We start from the raw sequence: 21309 nt of genomic DNA on the forward strand, positions 1-21309 counted from the left end.
AATATTGCTAGTTTGTATCCCTGTGTTTCTGTGGCAGAAGATAATATTCTATTAAAATACAGGAAGCAAATGTATTTAAATGCAAGATAAATGCATGAAAACAAAAAGGTGTGCTTTTTCTGCTTCAGACCCCAATGTGTGATGATATCCTGTAAAATATTTATTACAATGTTCTTTGAAATAATTTTTTCATCGCCCCCCCCCCCACACATACACAAATGAAGGCACTAAAAAAAACCCTTTAGGGGCCTTCATTCAGTGCAAAGGTAACCTTATCACAGAACAGACTCAAGCATTCTTCTTCCATCTACTGTCCTTTTCCTTTTCCTCCATCCATTGCCCTTCTTCCTTATCACACATGCTGTTGAGGTGCCATCAACACTGGGCCCATGCTGAATGTTTCTTGAGTGACAGCAACATTCTACAGTTCAGTCTGTGAAGATTAACAGAAGCCATGCTACATTTATTCTGGGCTATGTGAGTGTAAGGGCATAATCAACAGGAAAAAAAAAGAATATCATTTTGATTCCTATCAAAAATTGTTCCTACTCCTGAATTTCCATGTAGATGTCTTTCTCAGAAACTCCACAGCTTAGCTATAATGAGATAGCTAAGTGATCTCCATTTACAGGGTCTTTATGGGACTTGGATATCTTAAACTCCATGTAACTATGTTAGCAGCAGCAAGGCTTAGCTATAAAAATGTAATTAAAAGGTAAAAGAGGGCCAGTTTGGTCTAGTGGTTAAGGCACCAGGCTAGAAACCAGGAGGGTGCATTCTAGTCCTGCCTTAGGCATGAAAGCCAGCTGGGTGACTTTGGGCCAGTCACTCTCTCTCAGCCCAACTCACCTCACAGGGTTGTTGTTTTGGGAAAAATAGGAGGAGGAAGGAGTATTAGGTATGTTTGCTGCATTGAGTTATTTATAAAAATAATAAAGGCGGGATTAAAAAAAAATCTAAAATAAGAAAGTTTTGCAAATGCATTTAATGAAAAGGCCATCTAAAATGTTTATATTCATGTGTGAAAAAGAAAAAGATGAGCTAACAACAGAAAAATATAATGAGTCTTTGTGGCGCATTGATAAAGCCACACTTCATCTTTCCAGCTAGTAGAGTCTGGAAAATGTTTCTGGTTTTGTTGACAGAAATATGTTTTCCAGACCATCTTGCTATTTGGTTTCAATTGTTTTAGAATCTGAAAATTGCCTTTTCAGAAATGATCATTGTGGAACTAATTAAAAGTCCCTCAAAGCCCGTGGGAAGTTTTCTTTTGATCCCTAAAGTCGAAATATTAATGAAGCAAATGGTCTGCCTATGACAAGAATGATTTTGATATTTCTGATCTTTTTTCTGGCCCTCATGCATAGGATTCTGGAATTGACATTGGGGATATCTCAGAGAGGAAGGCCTTGAGAAAAAAGCTGCAGTGCAAGACCTTCCGGTGGTATCTTGTCAGTGTGTATCCCGAGATGAGAATGTACTCAGACACTGTTGCCTATGGGGTGGTAAGAGACATTTTGTTTGCTTGAGCAGTCCTAGGAAAGAAATAGTAGCAAGCAGTTTCTTGTCCATGTCCCACAGAGAAAAGCCTTAAGGAAAATTGTGCCCATTTATAGATTAAGAGTGTTGTGATTAATCAGCATAGGATAACAGTGTTCGTAAGGACATAAGCAGTGCCCTGCTGGATCAGACCCCTGGCCCATCTAGTCCAGCAGTCTTTTATCACGGTGGCCAACCAACCACACAAGGAAGCCTACTAGTCACTCAGCAGATGGCCTTCAGAGACACTCATACTGCCATCCAGTTTAATAGCCATTGTTCCCCATGACTTCCAGGAATTGGCCCACCCCTTTTTTGAAGCCAGCCATTGGTAGCCAGCATCAAATCTCATGGTAGCAAATCCTAAGTTTAATTACATGCTGTGTAAAAAAATGTTTTCTTTTGTCTGCCCTGATTCTTCCAAGATTCAATTTCATTGGGTGACCTCTGATTCTAGTTTTTTGGGAAGAGGAAAATAGCTTCTCCTTGTCCACTTTATCCACACCATGCATAAGTTTGCACACCTCAGTCATGTTCCCTCTCATTCGCCTCCTTTCTAGATTAAAAAGCCCCAAATGTCACAACATTTCTTCATACTCCAGCCCCTTGGATCATCTTAGTTGTCCTCCTTTGAACCTTCTCTAGTTCCACAGTATCCTTTGTGAGGTGCAGCAACCAGAACTGCACACAATATTCCAGATACTTTACCTCACACATAAGCATGTTATTGTTTGTGTGGAGCTCATTTAATTATTGTGTGTGTATGTGTGTGTGTGCACATGCCTTCGAGTCATTGATGACTTCCGGCGACTCCCTGGACAAGTCCTACAGTTTTCTTGGCAAGATTTTGGAAGTAGTTGACCATTGCCTTCTTCCTAGGGCTGAGAGAGTGATTGGCCCAAGGTCACCCAGCTGGCTTTGTGCCTAAGGCAGGACTAGAATTCGGGGTCTCCCAGTTTCTAGCCCTGTGCCTTATTCACTATACCAAACTGGCTCTCATTTAAAAATTAAGCACCCATTAAAATTTCAGAATATACTAATTAGAAATGTTGTAATATACTTGTGAACAGCCACCTGCTTCAGCAAGTAAAAATTTTGCCGAGGCCACCATATGTATGTACAGCCAGAATAATAAAAATTATTGGGTGAATTTATCTACAAAATTAAATTAATCCACAAATGGATTCAGTTTCATCTCTGAATTGTTTAGGGTTATAAATATTTTATTTGTTTATTTATTTGTTTGTTTATATCTTGCATAACAATGAGTATGTAAGCCATTTGAAATGATACTGTATGCCCCAGGTAGTGGAATCCTATACCAGGCAGAGAATTGGACTAGATTATCTTCAAGATTCCTTCCAATCCTTACATGATTTCATTCTTTGTAGTACAGGGTTGCCATATCTTGCAAATCTTTTTGGTTGCAGGTTGCAAATCTAGATGATCACTAACTGAAAGGAAAGTGACAATTTTACACCTCTCTTTGCTGCTATATAGCAACCATCCAGATATTTGGAATCCTTTTTTTTAAATAATAATTTTATTAAAGTTTAGAAATACAAAGTAAAAAACTAATGCAAACTAAGAAAAATATAAAGATTAAAAAAGAGAAAAGAAAAAGTGCAGAGAAAAAAATAAAAGAGGGGAAAGAATTGAGAAAAAAAAGGGTTATATAAAAGATTATTATTCCCCCTCCCTCCTGACAAATATAAACAACTTCAGAGAATTAACACCTTCTCTAATGTTTCATTAATAATAATAAAAAAATCTTCCCATATCTCATCTATTATCAATAAACAAATTATAAAAACTCATCATTCAGTCCTAATCAGCAAATATCCATTAAGAGCTACCAGAAATAATTACATTTATGTTTAACCTTAATCAAATAACTCCATTTTATATTCCATCTTATCACTTTCTCGAAAGACTAAAGCAAAAGAAATATCTCCTCATATCTTATCAGTTATCTATAAACACATCTTTAAAACCTCTCTGAAAGACTCCTTCACTAATTTAACATGTAAATCTTTAAATCTTTGTCATTCAGACCTGGTCAGAGAAAAATGTTTCCTTAAGAGCTACCAGAAACCACAACATATATATTTTAACCCTGATTGAATAAATTGACTTTATTTTCCTTCTATTTAATTTTAAAAAGCTTAATCTTTAATCCTTTCACAATGTCACAGAAATTGATTTCTTATCATTTTCTCTTTGTCTCCTCTCAGAAATTCCTTCATCAGTTTAACAAGTCTCTTTTGTAAATCCAAAACATTAAAGTCATCCAAGTCACTCTTCTGATTTCTTATTTGTATGTCCTCCTTAGTTATGATAAGCCAGTTTCATTTGTAAATCCAAGGTAACATCCTTTTCCATATCACTCTTGTAGCCTGGAATTTTTAAATCCATTTTCAAATCCACATTCAGATCAGCCTCAGTCTCTATTTTGTCCGATAAAATCTGTTCCTCTTCTGTAGCTTCTGTTAAGACCATTTTTAAATTGGCAGACCCAACCGGTTTCATTTGTAAATCCAAAATATCATCCTTCTCCATATCACTCTTACAGCTTGGTGTTTTTAAATCTGTTTTCAAATCCACATTCAGATCAGTCTCAGTCTCTATTTTATTCAGTAAAATCTCTTTCTCCTCTATGTTGTTGTTGTTGTTCAGTCGTTAAGTTGTGTCCGACTCTTCGTGACCCCATGAACCATATCATGCCAGGCCTTCCTGTCCTTCACTGCCTCCTGAGGTTTGCTCAATTTCATGTTCATTGCTTCAGTGATGCTATATAACCATCTCATCCTCTGCCATCCCCTTCTCTTTTTGCCTTCAATCTTTCCCAGCATCAGGGTCTTTTCCAAAGAGTCCTCTCTTCGCATTAGGTGGCCAAAGTATCTGAGCTTGAGCTTCAGTATCAATCCTACCAATGAGCAGTCAGGGTTGATTTCCTTTAGGATTGACTGGTTGACCAAGGGACTCCTAAGAGTCTTCTCCAGCACCACAATTCAAAGGCATCAATTCTTCAGCGCTTAGCCTTCCTTATGGTCCAGCTCTCACAGCCATACATTGCTACCTGAAAAACCATAGCTTTGATTATGTGGATCTTTGTCAGCAAGATGATGTCTCTTCTTTTTAATATGCTGTCTAGGTTTGCCATAGCTTTCCTCCCAAGAAGCAAGCATCTTTTAATTTCATGGCTGCAGTCTCCTTCTGCAGTGATCTTGGAGCCCAAATAAATAAAATCTGTTACTGCTTCCATTTCTACCCCTTCTATTTGCCAGGAATTGATGGGTCCAGATGCCATGATCTTAGTTTTTTTAATGTTGAGTTTCAAGCCAGCTTTTGCACTCTCCTGTTTCATCCTCATCAAGAGGCTCTTTAGTTCTTGTTCACTTTCTGCCATTCGGGTGGTATCGTCTGCATACCTGAGGTTGTTGATATTTCTCCCTGCAATCTTAATTCTAGCTTGTGATTCTTCCAGCCTTGCATTTCTCATGATGTACTCTGCATATAAGTTAAATAAGCAGGGTGACAGTATACAGCCTTGTCATATTCCTTCCCTATTTTGAACCAATAGGTTGTTCCATGACCCGGTTCTAACTATTGCTTCTTGGCCCACATACAGATTTCTCAGGAGACAGGTAAGGTGGTCTGGTACCCCCATCTCTTTAAGAATTTGCCACAGTTTGTTGTGATCCACACAATCGAAGGCTTTTGCATAGTCAATGAAGCAGAAGTAGATGTTTTTCTAGAACTCTCATGCTTTCTTCATGATCCAGCGAATGTTGGCAATTTGATATTTAGTTCCTCTGCCTCTTTGAAACCCAGCTTGTACATCCAGTAGTTCTTGGTTCATGTACTGCTGAAGCCTAGTTTGTAGGATTTTGAGCATAACCTTGCTAGCATGTGAAATGAGCGCAATTGTGCGGTAGTTTGAGCATTTTTTGGCATTGCCCTTTTTTGTCCTTTATCATGCCCATCTTTGCACAAAACATTCCCTTGATATCTCCAATTTTCTTAAAGAGCTTTCTAGTCTTCCCCATTCTATTGTTTTCCTCGATTTCTTTGCATTGTTCATTTAAGGAGGCCTTCTTATCTCTCCTTGCCATTCTCTGGAAATCTGCATTTAGCTGGTTATATCTTTCCCTTTCACCCTTGCTTTTTGCATTCCTTCTTTCCACAGCTATTTGTAAGCCTCATCAGACAGCCACTTTGCTTTCTTGCATTTCCTGTACAATGTTATGAACCTCCATCCATAGTTCTTCAGGCACTCTGTCTACCAAATCTAACTCCCTAAATCTATTTATCACCTTCACTGTGTACTCACAAGGAATATGAATTAAGTCATACCTGAGTGGTCTAGTGGTTTTCCCTACATTCTTCAATTTAAGCCTAAATTTTGCAGTAAGAAGCTCATGACCTGAGCCACAGTCAGCTCCTGGTCTTGTTTTTGCTGTCTGTATAGAGCTTCTCCATCTATCGCTGCAAAGTACATAATCAATCTGGTTTCGGTATTGACCATCAGGTGATGTCCATGTGTAGAGTCATCTCTTGTGTTGTTGGAAAAGAGTGTTTGCTATGACCAGCTTGTTCTCTTGACAGAACTCTGTTAGCCTGTGCCCTGCTTCATTTTGTACTCCAAGGCCAAACTTGCCTGTTATTCCAATTATGTCTTGACTTCCTACTTTAGCATTCCAATCCCCTATGATGAAAAGGACATCTTTTTTTTTGGTGCTAGTTCTAGAAGGTGTTGTAGGTCTTCATAGAACCAGTCAACTTCAGCTTCTTCAGTATCAGTGGTTGGGGAGTAGATTTGGATTACTGTGATGTTGAATGGTTTGCCTTGGATTCACACTGAGATCATTCTGTCATTTTTGAGGTTGTACCCCATTACTGCCTTTCCCACTCTCATATTGACTGTGAGAGCTACTCTATTTCTTCTAAGGGTTTCTTGCCCACAGTAGTAGATATAATGGTCACCTGAATTAAATTCACCCATTCCCATCCATTTTAATTTGCTGATTCCCAAGATGTCGATGTTCAATCTTGTCATCTCATGTTTGACCACATCCAGCTTGCCTTGATTCATAGATCTTACATTCCAGGTTCCTATGTAATATTGTTCTTTACAGCATCGGACCTTCTTTCACTTCCAGATACGTCCATGACTGAGCGTCCTTTTGGCTTTGGCCCAGCCATTTCACTCTTTCTGGAGCCACTTGGAATTGCCCTTTGCTCTTCTCCCATAGCATATTGGCTGCCTCCTGACCTGAGGGGCTCATCTTCTGGCGTCATATCTTTTAGCCTTTTGATATTGTCCATGTGGTTTTCTTGGCAAGGATACTGGAGTGGGTTGCCATTTCCTTCTCCAGTGGACCATGTTTTGTCAGAACTCTCTGCCATGACCTGTCCATCTTGGGTGCCCTGCATAGTATAGCTCATAGCTTCATTGAATTATGCAAGCTCCTTCGCCACTACATGGCAGTGATCCATGAAGGGGTCCTGTTCTATATGTTCTGTTAAGTTCCTTTATATAGTGGCAGACATATTAAATTAATTTCTGGGAACATTGTTCCCAAACAGCTTTGATTTCTTCTAATTCAAATAATATTGCTCCATTGTGTTAATGGGTCACTTCTCCTCTAATTATAACCTTTAGTTCTCTCTGGTTCCCTCTAGCCAAACTTCTTTGGTCCCTTCTTATCATATGTTTATTTTCAGTCAACAAAATTTTCCCATGGGAGGATTTCTTACAGTTAATTTCAAAATCTAGATAGATAGATAGATAGATAGATAGATAGATAGATAGATAGATAGATAGATAGATAGATGTAAACAACCCACAAAATATATTCTTTCAAGTCCACATGGCCCCTTAGCTTTCCAAAATCAACATTCTAGTCCCCCTGTTGCTGTTTTCCAAAAGTAATTTTTTTATCTTTTTAATCCTTAAACTTACATGCAACTTCTTTCACCTAGAAGGAAATTTTCCTGGCATAATGAAACTTGCCCTTCTAGAGGTTCTGAACATCCAAGAAGATCAGTAATAAGTGATTCCTTAGTTGGTTAAGAAAGGAAATAAAAGACGAATCCAGTGTCCATTTGAAGGCACTGTGCCACGCCAAAGGCAGGATTGTTTTCCCCAGCTCCCAGAGCTCTAAAACACGCCAGAGGGAAGCTTCCATACAGAGCAAAATTGTGGGTGATCGTAGTCCTCTCCTGGATCCCAAGAAGAATTCTGAGGAACAGATCCGTTCCTGGCTCCTCATTCCCCTGCAGCCATTGGCTCCACTCTTCACGGAGGCATCTTCATTCTGCCACTGCTTCCCCAGAAGCTTCCAGATATTTGGAATCCTAATGTACTTTAGAAATGTTTTTATGTGAACATTGTATCTCTGTACTGTTCTGTACAAAATAATGCTATTTTGCAGTACTGTGAAGTTAGTTGGATATTAAAAAACAAGACCGGGGCACTGGGAAAATACATTGAATACAGTTTGCATTTTATCATCTGGCAACAATAATTCTATCACTATATGATAAGTTTTTTGGAAGATATGCATTGATGATCTGAAGTTTGGTAAGAACTGAACAAACCTCTCGCTGAGCAAGTCTACTGTTGGAATCCTAGTGAATTTCTGTGAGGATGCAAATATTTTGAAATACTTTTTTTTTAAATTGAGACTGAATAAAAGTTGGCTATAAGACCTTGAAGACCTGGTTGTTCTCTCAGGTCTTACATTAAGATGGATGGAGCCACTTGTTGGATGTGGTTTTTCTGTATTTTTGTATAGAGTGACCACAACCCATCTTGCTTTGCTTTGTATTGTGCTTTTATAGTTTTTTATACTGAGCTGCTCAGAGACAGTTCAGAGACAGGCAGTGCCTAAATTTAATTAGTTAATTAAAAGGTATGTTACAGACAATGATGAAGTTTCACATTATGCATTACTGTTTAATTTAAGCAGATTAGCTTTTTCTCTCAGTGATGGTTGAACATTTACTACAAAAATATAGTTGTGAACAGATATACTACTTGTCCTGTTTTAACAGGTAATTTACATTCTTTTTTCTGAGTCTTTTCCCCTCTTTTCTATATTTCTTAGCTACAGAATTCCCTAAAAAGTGATCTGTGCCTTGATCAGGGACCAGATACAGAAAATATTCCAATCATGTACATCTGCCATGGAATGACACCACAGGTTAGTAAAATTCGTCTTGCATCTTATGCCCGCCCATAGCAGGATTTATGGAAAGAACCATACTGTAACTAGCAATCATTTTTTCTACTACAGTACTTTCTAAGACTGTTAATAGTACATGGAAATATTATTTGTTCCGTGATGTTAAGTATTATGAGTCTCTTAATTAGTGCCTTGTCAAGAAGTCCCATTTATTCACACTGGAAAATAGTGAATGCAATGAATTGTTGGCATAATGTTTTACTATTCTTCCTAGAAAAATAGGATCCCAAATGTGAATGCAATAGTAACTATTCAAGGACATTTATTTTACCTATATTTCTACATCTCAAATATTGATGTCATTTAAAACACACACAGACACACATATACACTTGTTCTTCCAGTAACTATGCTTGGGTTAAAATAAAAGAGTAGAGAACTGTAGTTATTTTGGCTCTTCAAGAAACAACTAGGCATGGAGGTCCCATGGTTTAATTTTGCCCTTTGTTAGAGAAGCATTGCATAACATCATGTGAATCCGTTCAAATGTTGCTATATCAGTTTTATTTTATGCCTCTCAATTGTGATTTTATAGAAAAGCCTATCTTCTAGATACTACAAGATGGGCCAGGAATAAATTGATCCAAAGACCATCAGAAACTAGAGAGCTGCACTAGTAATAAATAACAATTTTTGCCACCCAGTTTAGTTCCTTTTGAGATGAGGCAGGGAAGTAGTGTCCAACTGAGAACTTTTTCTGTGTGTGATCTATTGGGCTGATTAGAATCTTAGAAGTCCTATAAGGAATTCCTACTGGCTTATGTTCTCATATTAAACATATGTATGTCACTGGATATCATTTCTTAAGTTGTTTTCAGAAGTTTTACTAATAGAATGGCAAATAGTAATACATGTGAATTTGTATGATTCAATGGTATCTAAAATTATATTGTTATTGGGACTCTCTAATCATTAACTGATAAATATTCATATTGTCCTTTATAAGCAAGACTTTTTTCAAAGGCCTTTATCCCATTCTTTTGCTTTTTGAGATTCTTATATGTTGCCCATACAATTGCCAACTATGTGATCTGCATATTTTGTGAAGGATGCATAATATTTGATGGAGAATCAACAAATGTATGAGACCCAGGAAAAGCAAAAGATTTATTTAAATTGAGAAATACTGGAATGTTGATTTTTGTTGCTCAGTTTTTGTTTCTGTATGACCATGAAAAGATATGCAGCCTCCATTTTCATACCTAGAAGAATTAGTTTCCCTGTATAAGCTGCATTTAATATTGATCATACTAGTGTGGATACACTAGAGTAAATTATGACTGATGAAGAGAAATTTTCAGAGTCTGCTGATACACTGCACAGGATAAAGCTTTTCTCTCCCCCCCCCCCGCCCCGCTTTATTTTAATAACTATCATTTGCCAAGGGGAAATTCTAAAAAGATTCAGCGTTCTTCAAGTAACTAAGTCCTCCTTCTGTTATTCATAAGTTATTAAAAGTCTCTCTTCTTTACCTTCTGGAAATATCTTATAACAGTGTTTTGATGTATCCTTTATCTGCAGTAATGATGCTGAAAAGACACTGTTTCAAATTTAAATTGAAAAAGTGTAATTATATTATGGCACACATAAAAGGTTTTCATATTAGCATCTTTTCTGTATTTGATTGACCTGTTTTGCAACTAAGTAGAACATAAATGAGTTCCTGCATAAACATCCTGTCAGTATTGTAAGATTTTTCCAGAAGCTGAGGATTACCAATATATTTTCATTAATCAGATTTGATGTAGTTTAATCTTGATTGTACAAATAAATATTATGATCTGAACTAGATGAGTTTCTCTAAAATTGACTTTGATATATTTTGGCATTTACAAGGAACTCATAATTTTGCCTCTTTATTAGCATATAATTCTGTAACAGGGTTACCAAACTTCCTGGTGAAGATAGTATCAACATGAAGATATGTAGGAAAAGTATTAACCTCCAAAGATGTTGGCTAGTTTATCAGGTTGAAAAAAGATGAGTAAATACACCTTGTGCAGTTCTCCAGATGCTGTTGGTCTGCATCTCACTTTATCTGTTATCATTCAGTTCATTGTTTTCACAGCTTCTGGAAGATTGAATGTTGCCCACCTATGTTTTAGAGGTTATAGATTTGGGGAAAATGTTTATGAGCCAGACCCTATGTGGACATATCTATCATAGCTCCTGTCATGAAGATGTGGTAAAACTGCTGCCACTGATTTTTAAATTGCAACTGGCTACAGTATATCTATTGATAGTTTCTTTTATGCTGACTTTTACCCAGAGGCCATGGGTAGAGCTATCTCACCTGTAGTTTCTGCCTTCATCCTCCAGAATTAGAGGATCTTGTACCAAGCAACTATTGCTGAAGCTGGGGGGTATTTAATGTTCCCCAGGCAGCTACCTGTTATGCTTGCAGCTTCCAGGATTTGTTTCAATATTTTTCTATTGCTTTTTGTTTTAAAAAAATCAAAGTGGTTTACTTAATTAATAAAATCTTCATGATAAATGAATAAAAAATAGAAATAGAATAAAATGATAAAATGATAACCAATGTATACCCTACAATGAATGCAACAAAGAAACATTAACACAAAAAATAAATTAATAAGACTTAGAGCAGCTGATGAGAAACAGAAACAAGGGTATGTCAAAAGATCTGGACAAGTTTTTAATTTTTAACAAACGGCCCAATGCATAGCAGAAGTTTGTTCACTCTAGAAATTGCATTACTATAGATGAACCACACTTCCATATTGCAACGAGACAAATACCATGAAACTGGGATATGATCAGCAAGTCATCCTCATGAAAACATATAGACTAGGTAGGCTTGTAAGGAAGCAGGTGATTCCTCAAATAATCTGGTCACAAGCCCTTTAAAGGCCAGATGTGGCCTCCTTAGAGTGAACGATATAAGCTTTATAAGCTAGGACATCTCTGGAGTAAGCTTGGAAACTGAATTCCATGTGGAAAGATTCCAGGTGCAAAGAAAAATACCAAATGCTCACAGTATCAGAGAACGATTAGGATGTGAAATAGGGAACTTGCATATTCTGTTTTTGGAATATTCAGTCCAGATGGAAGCTCCATTTGCAGGTTGCCTATTTTACAAAATATATTTTACAAAGATCAAAACAGGTTTCAGTCTTTCATAAATATTCTCTATTTTATTTACTATATGTTTATCAGATTATTTAATATGTGGTTCTTATTTTGTTGCTGTTATTATTGCTTTCTAGCAGGGTCCCAAACATTTAAATTACACTAAAGAGTATCAGGTGAAACTATGGACCCAATAAAGGTATTTTTTTTAGACAGAGAGACACACAGGTCCAAGGCCGTGAATTTGGAAGGCCATTTGAGAGAAGATAGAAGAATATTTTGCATAATTGTGGTGTCTACACATTGTCAGCCAAATATTAAAACATCTGTTAGTGTACTTGATCCATAAAATGTCAAGTAGGAGCTAGAATTTTATTATGAATTTGGGTATAATTTTGCCATTAACTTGGATTTTATGGAAACAAGTGACTGAAAAGAAAGAACATTAAAGGTTGCCTCCCTGTATCTTGTTCTTTTCACAAGTAATGAGCTCTGGTTTCATTAGGAAGTAGGATACTTTAATTCTATCATTATGTTGTCTCTTCTTTCCCCATCAAGGAGATCTTTTTTAAAGTATTTATAGAAATAATATTATAGGATCAAATTAATGGAAGTTAATGGAACAAAAGGTTGATTTTTTTTTTCCCAGTAAAAATGACCTGCAATTAATGATCTGAACCCTTCTGCTATAGACTCTGGCACTATTATCAACAGAACTATTTTTATTTCCTGTTAAGAATATGCTGATCCCTTTGTGAAATACAATTGCAAATTCAAATATTAAAAAGTATGCATTGCTAGTGTTCTATCCCCATTACTTTCCAATTCTGTACAATCATACTTCCCAAATGTTTGCAACAACACCTTGATATCTACCTATCCTTTGACATGATCCTGAATCAAATTTGTTTCCCTGAAGGACTCTGTTTTCCTTACATTCCATCTAGCATTAAATATCATTGATTGCAATGGGTAGGAAGCCCTCCTCCTCCTCCTTCTCCAGAGGCAGGATAAATTTTGGATTGGTTCTCTCAGATATATCCTTCTTTGGAGTCCTTGGGGTTCTCTGAGCTTGGTTGTTCCACAATTCAACCCTGAGCTACATATATTCTCTTCTATTGATACCCTTCTCTTCCTGTTTAGGTGGCGAAGGGGCTGCCCCCACTCCCACAAAAAGAAAATGCTTACACAGAGCCTCCAGCAGTGCTGCATGTTCTTAAATGCAGCGGGGCCTGCTGCTAATTAGAACAGACAATAATGCATTAGTTGGGCTTACGGTATAAGACAGGTCAGCAAGCAGCAGGATGTGATTGTGTGCAATGTTGTTAGTGCCATTCTTTATTTAATTATCCCCCCTTCCAATTAGGATAGCTCAAACCTTTTGAAATCTCATATCAAAGCACTGATATTGTGCAAAATCCTGCAGGTTTGGGCCAGCTTTAAAAGGAAAAGTCTGTTTATTTTTTTTAAAAAAAAAACTTTGGAGGTGAGTAGAAACTATATTAGGACACAAACCCTTAATATAAGGTAATTTTGTGTGTTATTGTATGTCTGAGCTATCACACTTTTAAAGAACATTTGAAACAAAAGCAGAAATCTTAACACATCACTGATGTAATGCCAACTTTCAGCTCAGTGTGATTCAGGTATGACATAGTAGTTTTAAAAGAACTCTACTAAACAAAATGCTCCTATCACTGAGAGTTGCTAAAAAGAGCTCATCTGCATCAAATCAGCATTTGTTTTCTGAAGACATAAAATGAGCAGGTAATCAAATTAGCTGTGTTTCTGCAGTTGACCACTTACGTTTATGCTTTAATGATCCCACTTGGACACAGATAATCTATCATTTGAAAGTGGGGAAAGGTAGACTCTAAAAGCTGTTTAAAAAGTGTCTTTATAGGGACTACAGAATTCTGGATACCTCCAAAAGGTGAGGAAGAGATTTGTCTCAGTTAAACTGGTTCATTTCAAGAGTTATTAGGCAGATATATTCTCTCTTAGGGCAGAGTCTATCCTTGGCAACAGATGGAAAGGTCACTGAACCTCTGTAAAACATTGGAATAAATTATACATGAAATGTGTCTGAAGAGAATTTTATTTTTGTGTTTTGATCTTTCAGATTGCAGGTCTCCTCATTTACTGTCTGTAAATAAGTATACGCCTACAAAGAGTCAGACTTCAGGCTAGGTACAGTTATAAATATCTATCCTGCCTGAAACTCAATCCCACGGTCAGAAAATAAAAAACTGCAGAAACTTTAAGGACTCAATACTACTAGATAAGTTGCTGTGCTGGAGACAAAAAATAAGTAATTCATATACAGAACCCAGAGAAATTCTGCCTATTGCAGAACACAGGACATAGAATCAGGTTGTATGCATCAGTCCCATGGCTAAATCATTATACTTTTCCTCCCACATTTTCAAGACAACAAACTTTGGGCAATTCTTTTCACAGCCTTGAGACTCTACTGTTTCATGTGTATATAACAGTTCTGTCTGGTCTGAGTTGCAAATGTCCTGATCTGACCGTTTCAATCTTTGTATCACCTCATCCTTTACACCGCCTCTAAAGCTCTTCATGGCATAGGGCCTGGTTATCTGAGGGACCACCTATCTCCAGTGTTTTTTGCCCATCTAGTAAGTCCAGCAAAATGAGTGCACTTGGAGTCCGCTCAACTAAACAGTGCCAGTATCAGGGCCTTGGAGACATGGCTTCTCTGTCATGGTGCCTGCCCTATATTGCACCAGAGATCCGTATGCCTCCCACCCTTACAGCATTCCAAAAGGCACTGAAAACTTCTCCCAGACCTTGAGGCAGGCTGGTTGGTGAGCCCCTATAAGATTTTGTTCTACTCTGTATGCTTTTTTCTGAATACATATCATATTCTTCTATTTTATTGTTCTGGTTTGTTATTACATAAAGTGTCCAGAATTGGTTGGAATCAGGCATTATTTAAATCTGTGTAAATAAATAAATAAAAGTTTCTCCTCCATCACTGGATCTAGAGGGTACCAGGTATGTCTCCTGGTTGTGAGTGACTTGAGGGTATTCTCTCTATTTCTCTTTCTATTTCCATTTCCATATTGGCTGGATTTGACCAAATCCCCCCCCTTCAGTTCTCTGTACCCCTCTTTCCTCCTGCCTGGGGATCTCAGAACTGGGAGTGGATCTCTGTTTACTCTTTGGCTAGGGTTCCAGATGTCAGGCAAAAGAAGGATATGTCCTCCTTTTTGCCCTCATGTCCTCCTCCTGGCAGGCAATTCTATTTTATCACTTGTATATGTTCTTGAAAATAAAGATTTGTTGGAAAAATAATGCAGTTGAAAAACCAGTCTTTCTGATGCTGGAAAATGTAATTTCATGTACATGTAGGCTAAGTTTTTTTGGGGGGGGGGCAGTTTTTTGCTGTAGTTTTTGTCATGGATACCAAGAAAGTTAAACAGTTAGTGTTTCCTCCTTCCCTTCCCCCATTTGTCCTCCTTTCCAATTGTCCATGTTCTCCTTTGCTTGTTCAGATATCTGGCAACCCTATGTTTGAAGTTGGAGAGATTTGTCTCCCTACCCACTGTTCTGTCTCCTTTTTTACCTGATACCAGAAAGCAGGAAGCAGGGCTGTTTTTTATATAGTTCTTTATCTAGAGATCGCTCAATTCAGGACTCTCCTTTCAACTTGGGGGAAGTTTATTCTTCATTCTTAGTGGTTTCAGATTTATCCGTATTCCCTTCTCCAAACCAGTGCCCCTCTTTATTAGAGTCAAAACTGCCAGGAGTCCCTGAAGCCAACATCTACAGTGTAAGATTTTGGCTTCAGGGACTGAAGTGTCAATATCTTCTGTTACTTCCCCATGATTTTTTCATGTCTGGGTGACCCATTTAGCCTGCCCCTTCTGCACTAGGAGTCCAAATATATTCCACTTTGAATTCTTCCTCTCCATCCCCCAACCAAAATGGGGAGTGGCAGGGCAGAGGTGCACAAAGGGCAATTTTTGTGTGTGTGGGGGGGGTCTGCTCAGAAGCCAGAACAAGTGAGGGAACACTAGAGGTCTTTTCAGTATAGCTGGAAGCTGCAGGCGAAAGAGCATAGAATTGCTCTGTGCATGTACAGGAAATTGTCTAATAAACTGGGCATCCACTTTTTTTAGACAGTTGTGTGGATGAAAGAAACCTTGTAGAAAATCAGACATGGTTTTCAACATTAATGGGGGTCCTTCATGGTACAATAATGATATTCAAGGAACTTGGATGAAACTTTGGCACAATCCAGTTGATCCTTGAGGAGGCACTGACCAGCTTACAGTTTCCTTGAGAAAGCAGAGCCTGTGAAACAGAGGAAGGCTGGGAAGCATTTGGCAACAAGTTTGGATGGAGCTGAAGTTGGCTTGAATTAGTGACATCTGAGTAGGGGAATGAACTGGGTTATTATAAGCGATTTTGACTACAGTACAAGATTAGGACAATTGTCTTGGTGGTGGTTTACATAATAATGGAAGCATTGCCATAAGGGAGCATTTGTCTTCTCACCATCTGACTGTGGATGATGGGCAGAGGACAGATGGCGCTTTATATCCAAGAGCAGAAACAGAGCTTTCAAAAAAACAAGCTGCAAGTTATGGCCTTTTATCAAAAAAGAGATGGTTGGTCAAGCCATGTTTCCACAAAACAAGTTGAACAAACAGTTGATCTGTCTGAAGTGTAGAAGGGAAGAGGGGGAATGAAATGAGCCATCTTACAAAAGAGGTCAGGTATCACCAGAATGGCATCCAGGCTGTTGATTCATGGCAGATTTGTACTAAAGTCCATGGCTTCCCCTATGGGACGGGCATGCGGAAGTTTAGCTGGCATATTGGTGAGTGGCATGGAAAGTGACAAGCGTCTGCTAGATAAATTGCATTATGGCAAGTAACATAGAAGTCATATATATGCAGATCTCAACTGAGGTTGGGCAGCCAAGACATTTAGATAGATAGATAGATAGATAGATAGATAGATAGATAGATAGATAGATAGATAGATAGATAGACAGACAGACAGACAGACAGACAGACAGACAGACAGACAGACAGACAGACAGACAGATGAGATCTGCCTGCAGTAGAACATAGGAATCAAGCCCTCTCTATGTTTGTCAGTCCCTGATTTTAAATCTTAAGCCTATTCCTCCCACCCTTTTGAATTAACAGAGTTTTAGCCACACTTTTCCTAGCCTTTATAATCCAATTTGCTTTATATTTAAACAAAGGGGCAGTATGGTCTGAATCATGCTAGTTCCCCCCTGTCCAGTTTCAGCCCTTAAAACTAATCTGGCACATAGTGTTCAGAGGTAAAACCAAATATTGAATGAAATTCAGAAAAATGGAATTCCATTCTCTCATAATTTAACATAGTATTTCTTTTTCAATGGAATGAACATTTTTACAGGAAAATTAGACCATTATAAAGAGATAACGCATATAAAATTTCTCAGAGATTGGATTGGGGAGATCAATAGATGACATAATATTTTTTTTATCATGAAATCCAATATTCTCCCTTCTTTCCTTTTGCACAATGATGTTTTACCTGAATGATATAAGGGTGTTCCCCCCTCCCCTTTTCTTATTCATCTGCCCTGATGCCAGATCATGGAGCTCTGAAGAAACTAAAGAAGAGTGGAGCTTCATGGAGGCCCAAAATCTAAAAGAAGCGAGTTAACACCAGTCTGCCCTGCCTCAGTTAAATGAAAAACTTCTCTTCGATAAAAACTCTTCTCTTTCTACTTAGTGACCTGGGTTTTAGCAAAACCATGGCAGATCCTAGCATATACACTGAAGCTATAATCTTTTCATCATTTTGCAGACATGCTCATATGTGAATTTCCTTGTGTATGTGTTTACACATTTTTGCCAGAGCCACGTATTTTCACACAGAGGTTTGGCACATTCAGAACAGAATTATGCACTATTCTTCACTAGTTTGGGAAATAACTTGTTCAGACTTCTAAATATTCTGCTTTTCACTTAGCCATTGCCAAGAAATAATGTCTCCTACTATATTGATTATTATGTACATACATACATACATACATACATACATACATACATACACACACATAAGCTTATAGCTATATATATATATATATATATATATATATACACACACACACACACACACACACACACACACACCTAGATATAAACTTATGCATTGTACACATATAAAGATGCCCAAGCTTTTATAGAGCTCTAATGTCTCCAATTTCTTGTTTTCAACTGTTCAAATGTCCAGCAATTTCAAATAACAGCCAAAAAGAAAAAAGAAAGCAAAAAGAAAATGACAGTTCAGTTTTGAAGAGAATATGTAGAAATGTCAGTCTAAAGATCTGAGAGCAAAGCCAATCATCTTTTCTGTTCCACTTGGATGAGAAAGTGAGATATAAAAATGATATTATTCTAGGACTTAAGAAATCTATTCCATGCTTGTTAATTCCAAAATCATTTTAAGGATATGTTGACTTTCTTTTTCTTTTTCTTATGTATAGAAAATTGATGTAAATTTCACATTTGTATCTCTAGCTGCAGTAAAAAAGGATAGTGGTCTGAAACCTAGTTTATCATCATACATAATAGCTGAGAAGCAGCAGAATTCTCTGAGACAGACATATTGATTTCCTGTTTCAGAAGCATTGTTTTTATGTAGTTTGTAAATTATACATTAGGACAGCAGATTCCAATTTGTTTACTTTTGGACATTTGTGCTCTTCCATATATTTTAATAGATCCTGTGAATCATAAAATCTAAAACACATGTGGAAGCAGTTTGCTAGTCTAAAACAGGGCATTACTTTCTGTTGTACTGGGTAATTGCTAAAGGTTAGAGTAGCTTATGGTGGTGATTAGAGAAGCATCATAAGCTTTTCCTGAAATTAGTTGCAGCAGTGAGCATTTGGGCACTTCAGTACGCAGTCAGTCATTCACAAACTGGAACATGGCATAAATTAAAGACATATTTACATTTCTGAGCTTCAATATCTATATCTATCTATCTATCTATCTATCTATCTATCTATCTATCTATCTATCTATCTATCTATCTAATCTCAAAATAGTCATAGCATTGATTAATCACTTATTTTTAGGGAAGTTTTAAATCCAGTAATGCCTCCCTCTCTTTTTTAAACTTCTATTATCATATGTAGGTTTTTCAGACAATCATTTTAATCATACTATCCGTTATGCGTGTCCATTGAAAGCCAATAATCCCTTTTTGGATTGCCACATTTTAACCATAAGTGGGCAAAAAGAGTCAGTTGACCTTGATGTCTCACAAAACACCATTATTTAAATTCAGAGGATGTTGCATTATGCCTAATAAGGTAACACTGAATATAACATGTAGGAGATATTGGGATTTCTTATTGTTGTGTTGGTGATGATCATGATGATGCGGGTGATGACGCTCTTTTCCCCCATGGATCATGTAACAGACCATAGGTTGGGAACCATTTAACTAGCACGTCCAAGATCCTTGTTTCCTTTATTTGCCTTAAGTCTCAGTGTGATGTGACAAAGTGTCAGTAGATAAACCCCATTAGTGCCAAGTTGGTGGTCTCTTCTTTCATGCAATGGTTTACAGTGGCAGTTTCTGGGTCCCAGGGAGCCCCATGGACACCAGTGTGCCTGCTCATAGGGAACAACCTGATAAGCTGGATGGATGGCAGTGGGCTACTTTATCAGCTTGCCTTCTGATAGATTGGTATTTTGTGATTGGCCATTTTGTCTACTGCAACCCTTTTATGAATGAGCATCTCTCCATGGAAAACTTTTTTCCCCCCGAACCACAATATTCTCTCAAAATTCCAAATGTATTCACTGTCCTAAAAGGATAGGGACCTCTGCTAATTATAAATAACTGCAAAGGCAGCACTGGGTTAGTTCTGTTGTGATGTGAGGTACAGACCAGTATGTATTGTACGTAGTGTGATGAAGCATGCAACCAGGCTATGACAAAAATGTGCTTCTCTATGCTTGTCGTGACAGCAGTATGACCCGGCCATCAACCAAAGACACTTCCAAATGTTCTGTTATATTTGTATAATGAAATGTTATAGTTATACTAATATTTAAAAACCAACACTCCAGGACAGCGTTTCCAATGGAGGCAAATATGTGTAACTCGGGGTTGAACTGAGGAGTCCTTGGGGTTCTCTAAGCTTGATTCTTTTCCTGTAAACGTTTCATTTCCTGGCTAGGTAACATCTTCAGTGCTGGAATGGGATGGGGTTTGCTTTCTGTTTATATACTCTTGCATGCCCTGCCAGTTGGGGGTGGGGGGTTTGTTTTGTTCCTCTGGTAGTTCCTTGATTAGGGTATTGTTTGCTGCTTGCTTGTGTGCCCTGTGGTAAGCTCTGCTTATCTTGGTGATAATTGCTGATGAGGAGCTGTTCTGGTCTTTTGTCTCTTTTGAATAGTGTGTAGATGCTGTCTATGTGTCTGTTAATTGCTGCCTTGTCTGAATACCAAGCTTCCAAGAATTCCCTTGCATTTTTGGATTTTGCTTGGTCTAAAATGCTGACAGTTTCCCAGTTAAAATTATGGTTATATCTGTCCATGTGTTGTGAGATTAAGGAGTTTTCATCATGTCTTCTGACTGCTAGTTGGTGTTCGTGGATGCAGTCTGCCAGCCTTCTGCCTGTCTGTCCTACATAATGTTTGTTGCAGTCCTTGCACTGTATGTTGTAGATGACTCCCGTTTTTTCTTCTTGTGCTACTGGGTCTTTTGGTTTGCTTAAGATATTTTGGAGGGCTTTCGTTGGTTTGTGTGCCATGGAGATGCCATGTGGTTGTAATAGTCTGTTGGTGGTTTCTGAGATGTTTCTGCTGTATGGAAGTGTGATCCTTTTCACAGTTTGTGTTGTTTGTGTTGTAGTAGGTTGAGTGGTCAGGCACTTTTTGATAAAGTTGCATGGATATCCATTTTGTTGGAAGAAGTTGTATAGGTGGTCTCTTTCCTTTTTCTGCTGTTCTGGGTTGCTGCAGTGTGGTTGTGCTCGCTTGAATAATGTTCTTACACAGCTCCTCTTGCTGGCTGGGGAATTCTGGGAATTGAAGTCCACACATCTTAAAGTTCTCAAGGTTGAGAAACACTGCTCTAGGAAAACTTGTGCAACTCTGTATTTCACAAACATAGGTTGAAAGAAGAACAAAAAAAACATTCTAGCATTTCAAAATTTAAAACTACTGAGGAAAACAATTATCTAAATAACATGCAAAAGGCACTTCTCCAATTTTTATGCTTGCTCTGGCTTATAACATTTTGATAAAACATTTATAAGAATATTGGAGAAGCTGGGATAAGGATTCAGTTGAGCATATCATACATCTAGCTTTTTTTTAACTAAAAGAATGCTTTCAGTACATGACTGGAGAAAAAATGAATATATCATGTT

At 37.7% G+C, this 21309-nt stretch overlaps 1 protein-coding gene across 7 annotated transcripts in view; it reads left to right on the plus strand.

Annotated features, from left to right (window-relative positions):
* The window catches only part of GALNT18 (polypeptide N-acetylgalactosaminyltransferase 18), a 327346-nt gene that overhangs the window by 259932 nt on the left and 46105 nt on the right, over positions 1 to 21309 (plus strand). For 6 of the 7 annotated variants that reach the window (XM_088145930.1, XM_088145929.1, XM_088145931.1 and 3 more), the window contains exons 8-9: positions 1368 to 1505; positions 8652 to 8747. In XM_088145930.1, coding sequence (XP_088002056.1) covers positions 1368 to 1505; positions 8652 to 8747 — 234 coding nt within the window. The remainder of the gene's footprint in view (positions 1 to 1367; positions 1506 to 8651; positions 8748 to 21309) is intronic. The other variant, XM_088145932.1, reaches the window with a different exon arrangement.

Source organism: Python bivittatus, unplaced genomic scaffold, assembly GCF_059951505.1.
Source record: "Python bivittatus isolate LINGU-HERP-01145 unplaced genomic scaffold, Pbiv_v1 ctg000480_np1212, whole genome shotgun sequence".
NCBI classification, from domain to species: domain Eukaryota; kingdom Metazoa; phylum Chordata; class Lepidosauria; order Squamata; family Pythonidae; genus Python; species Python bivittatus.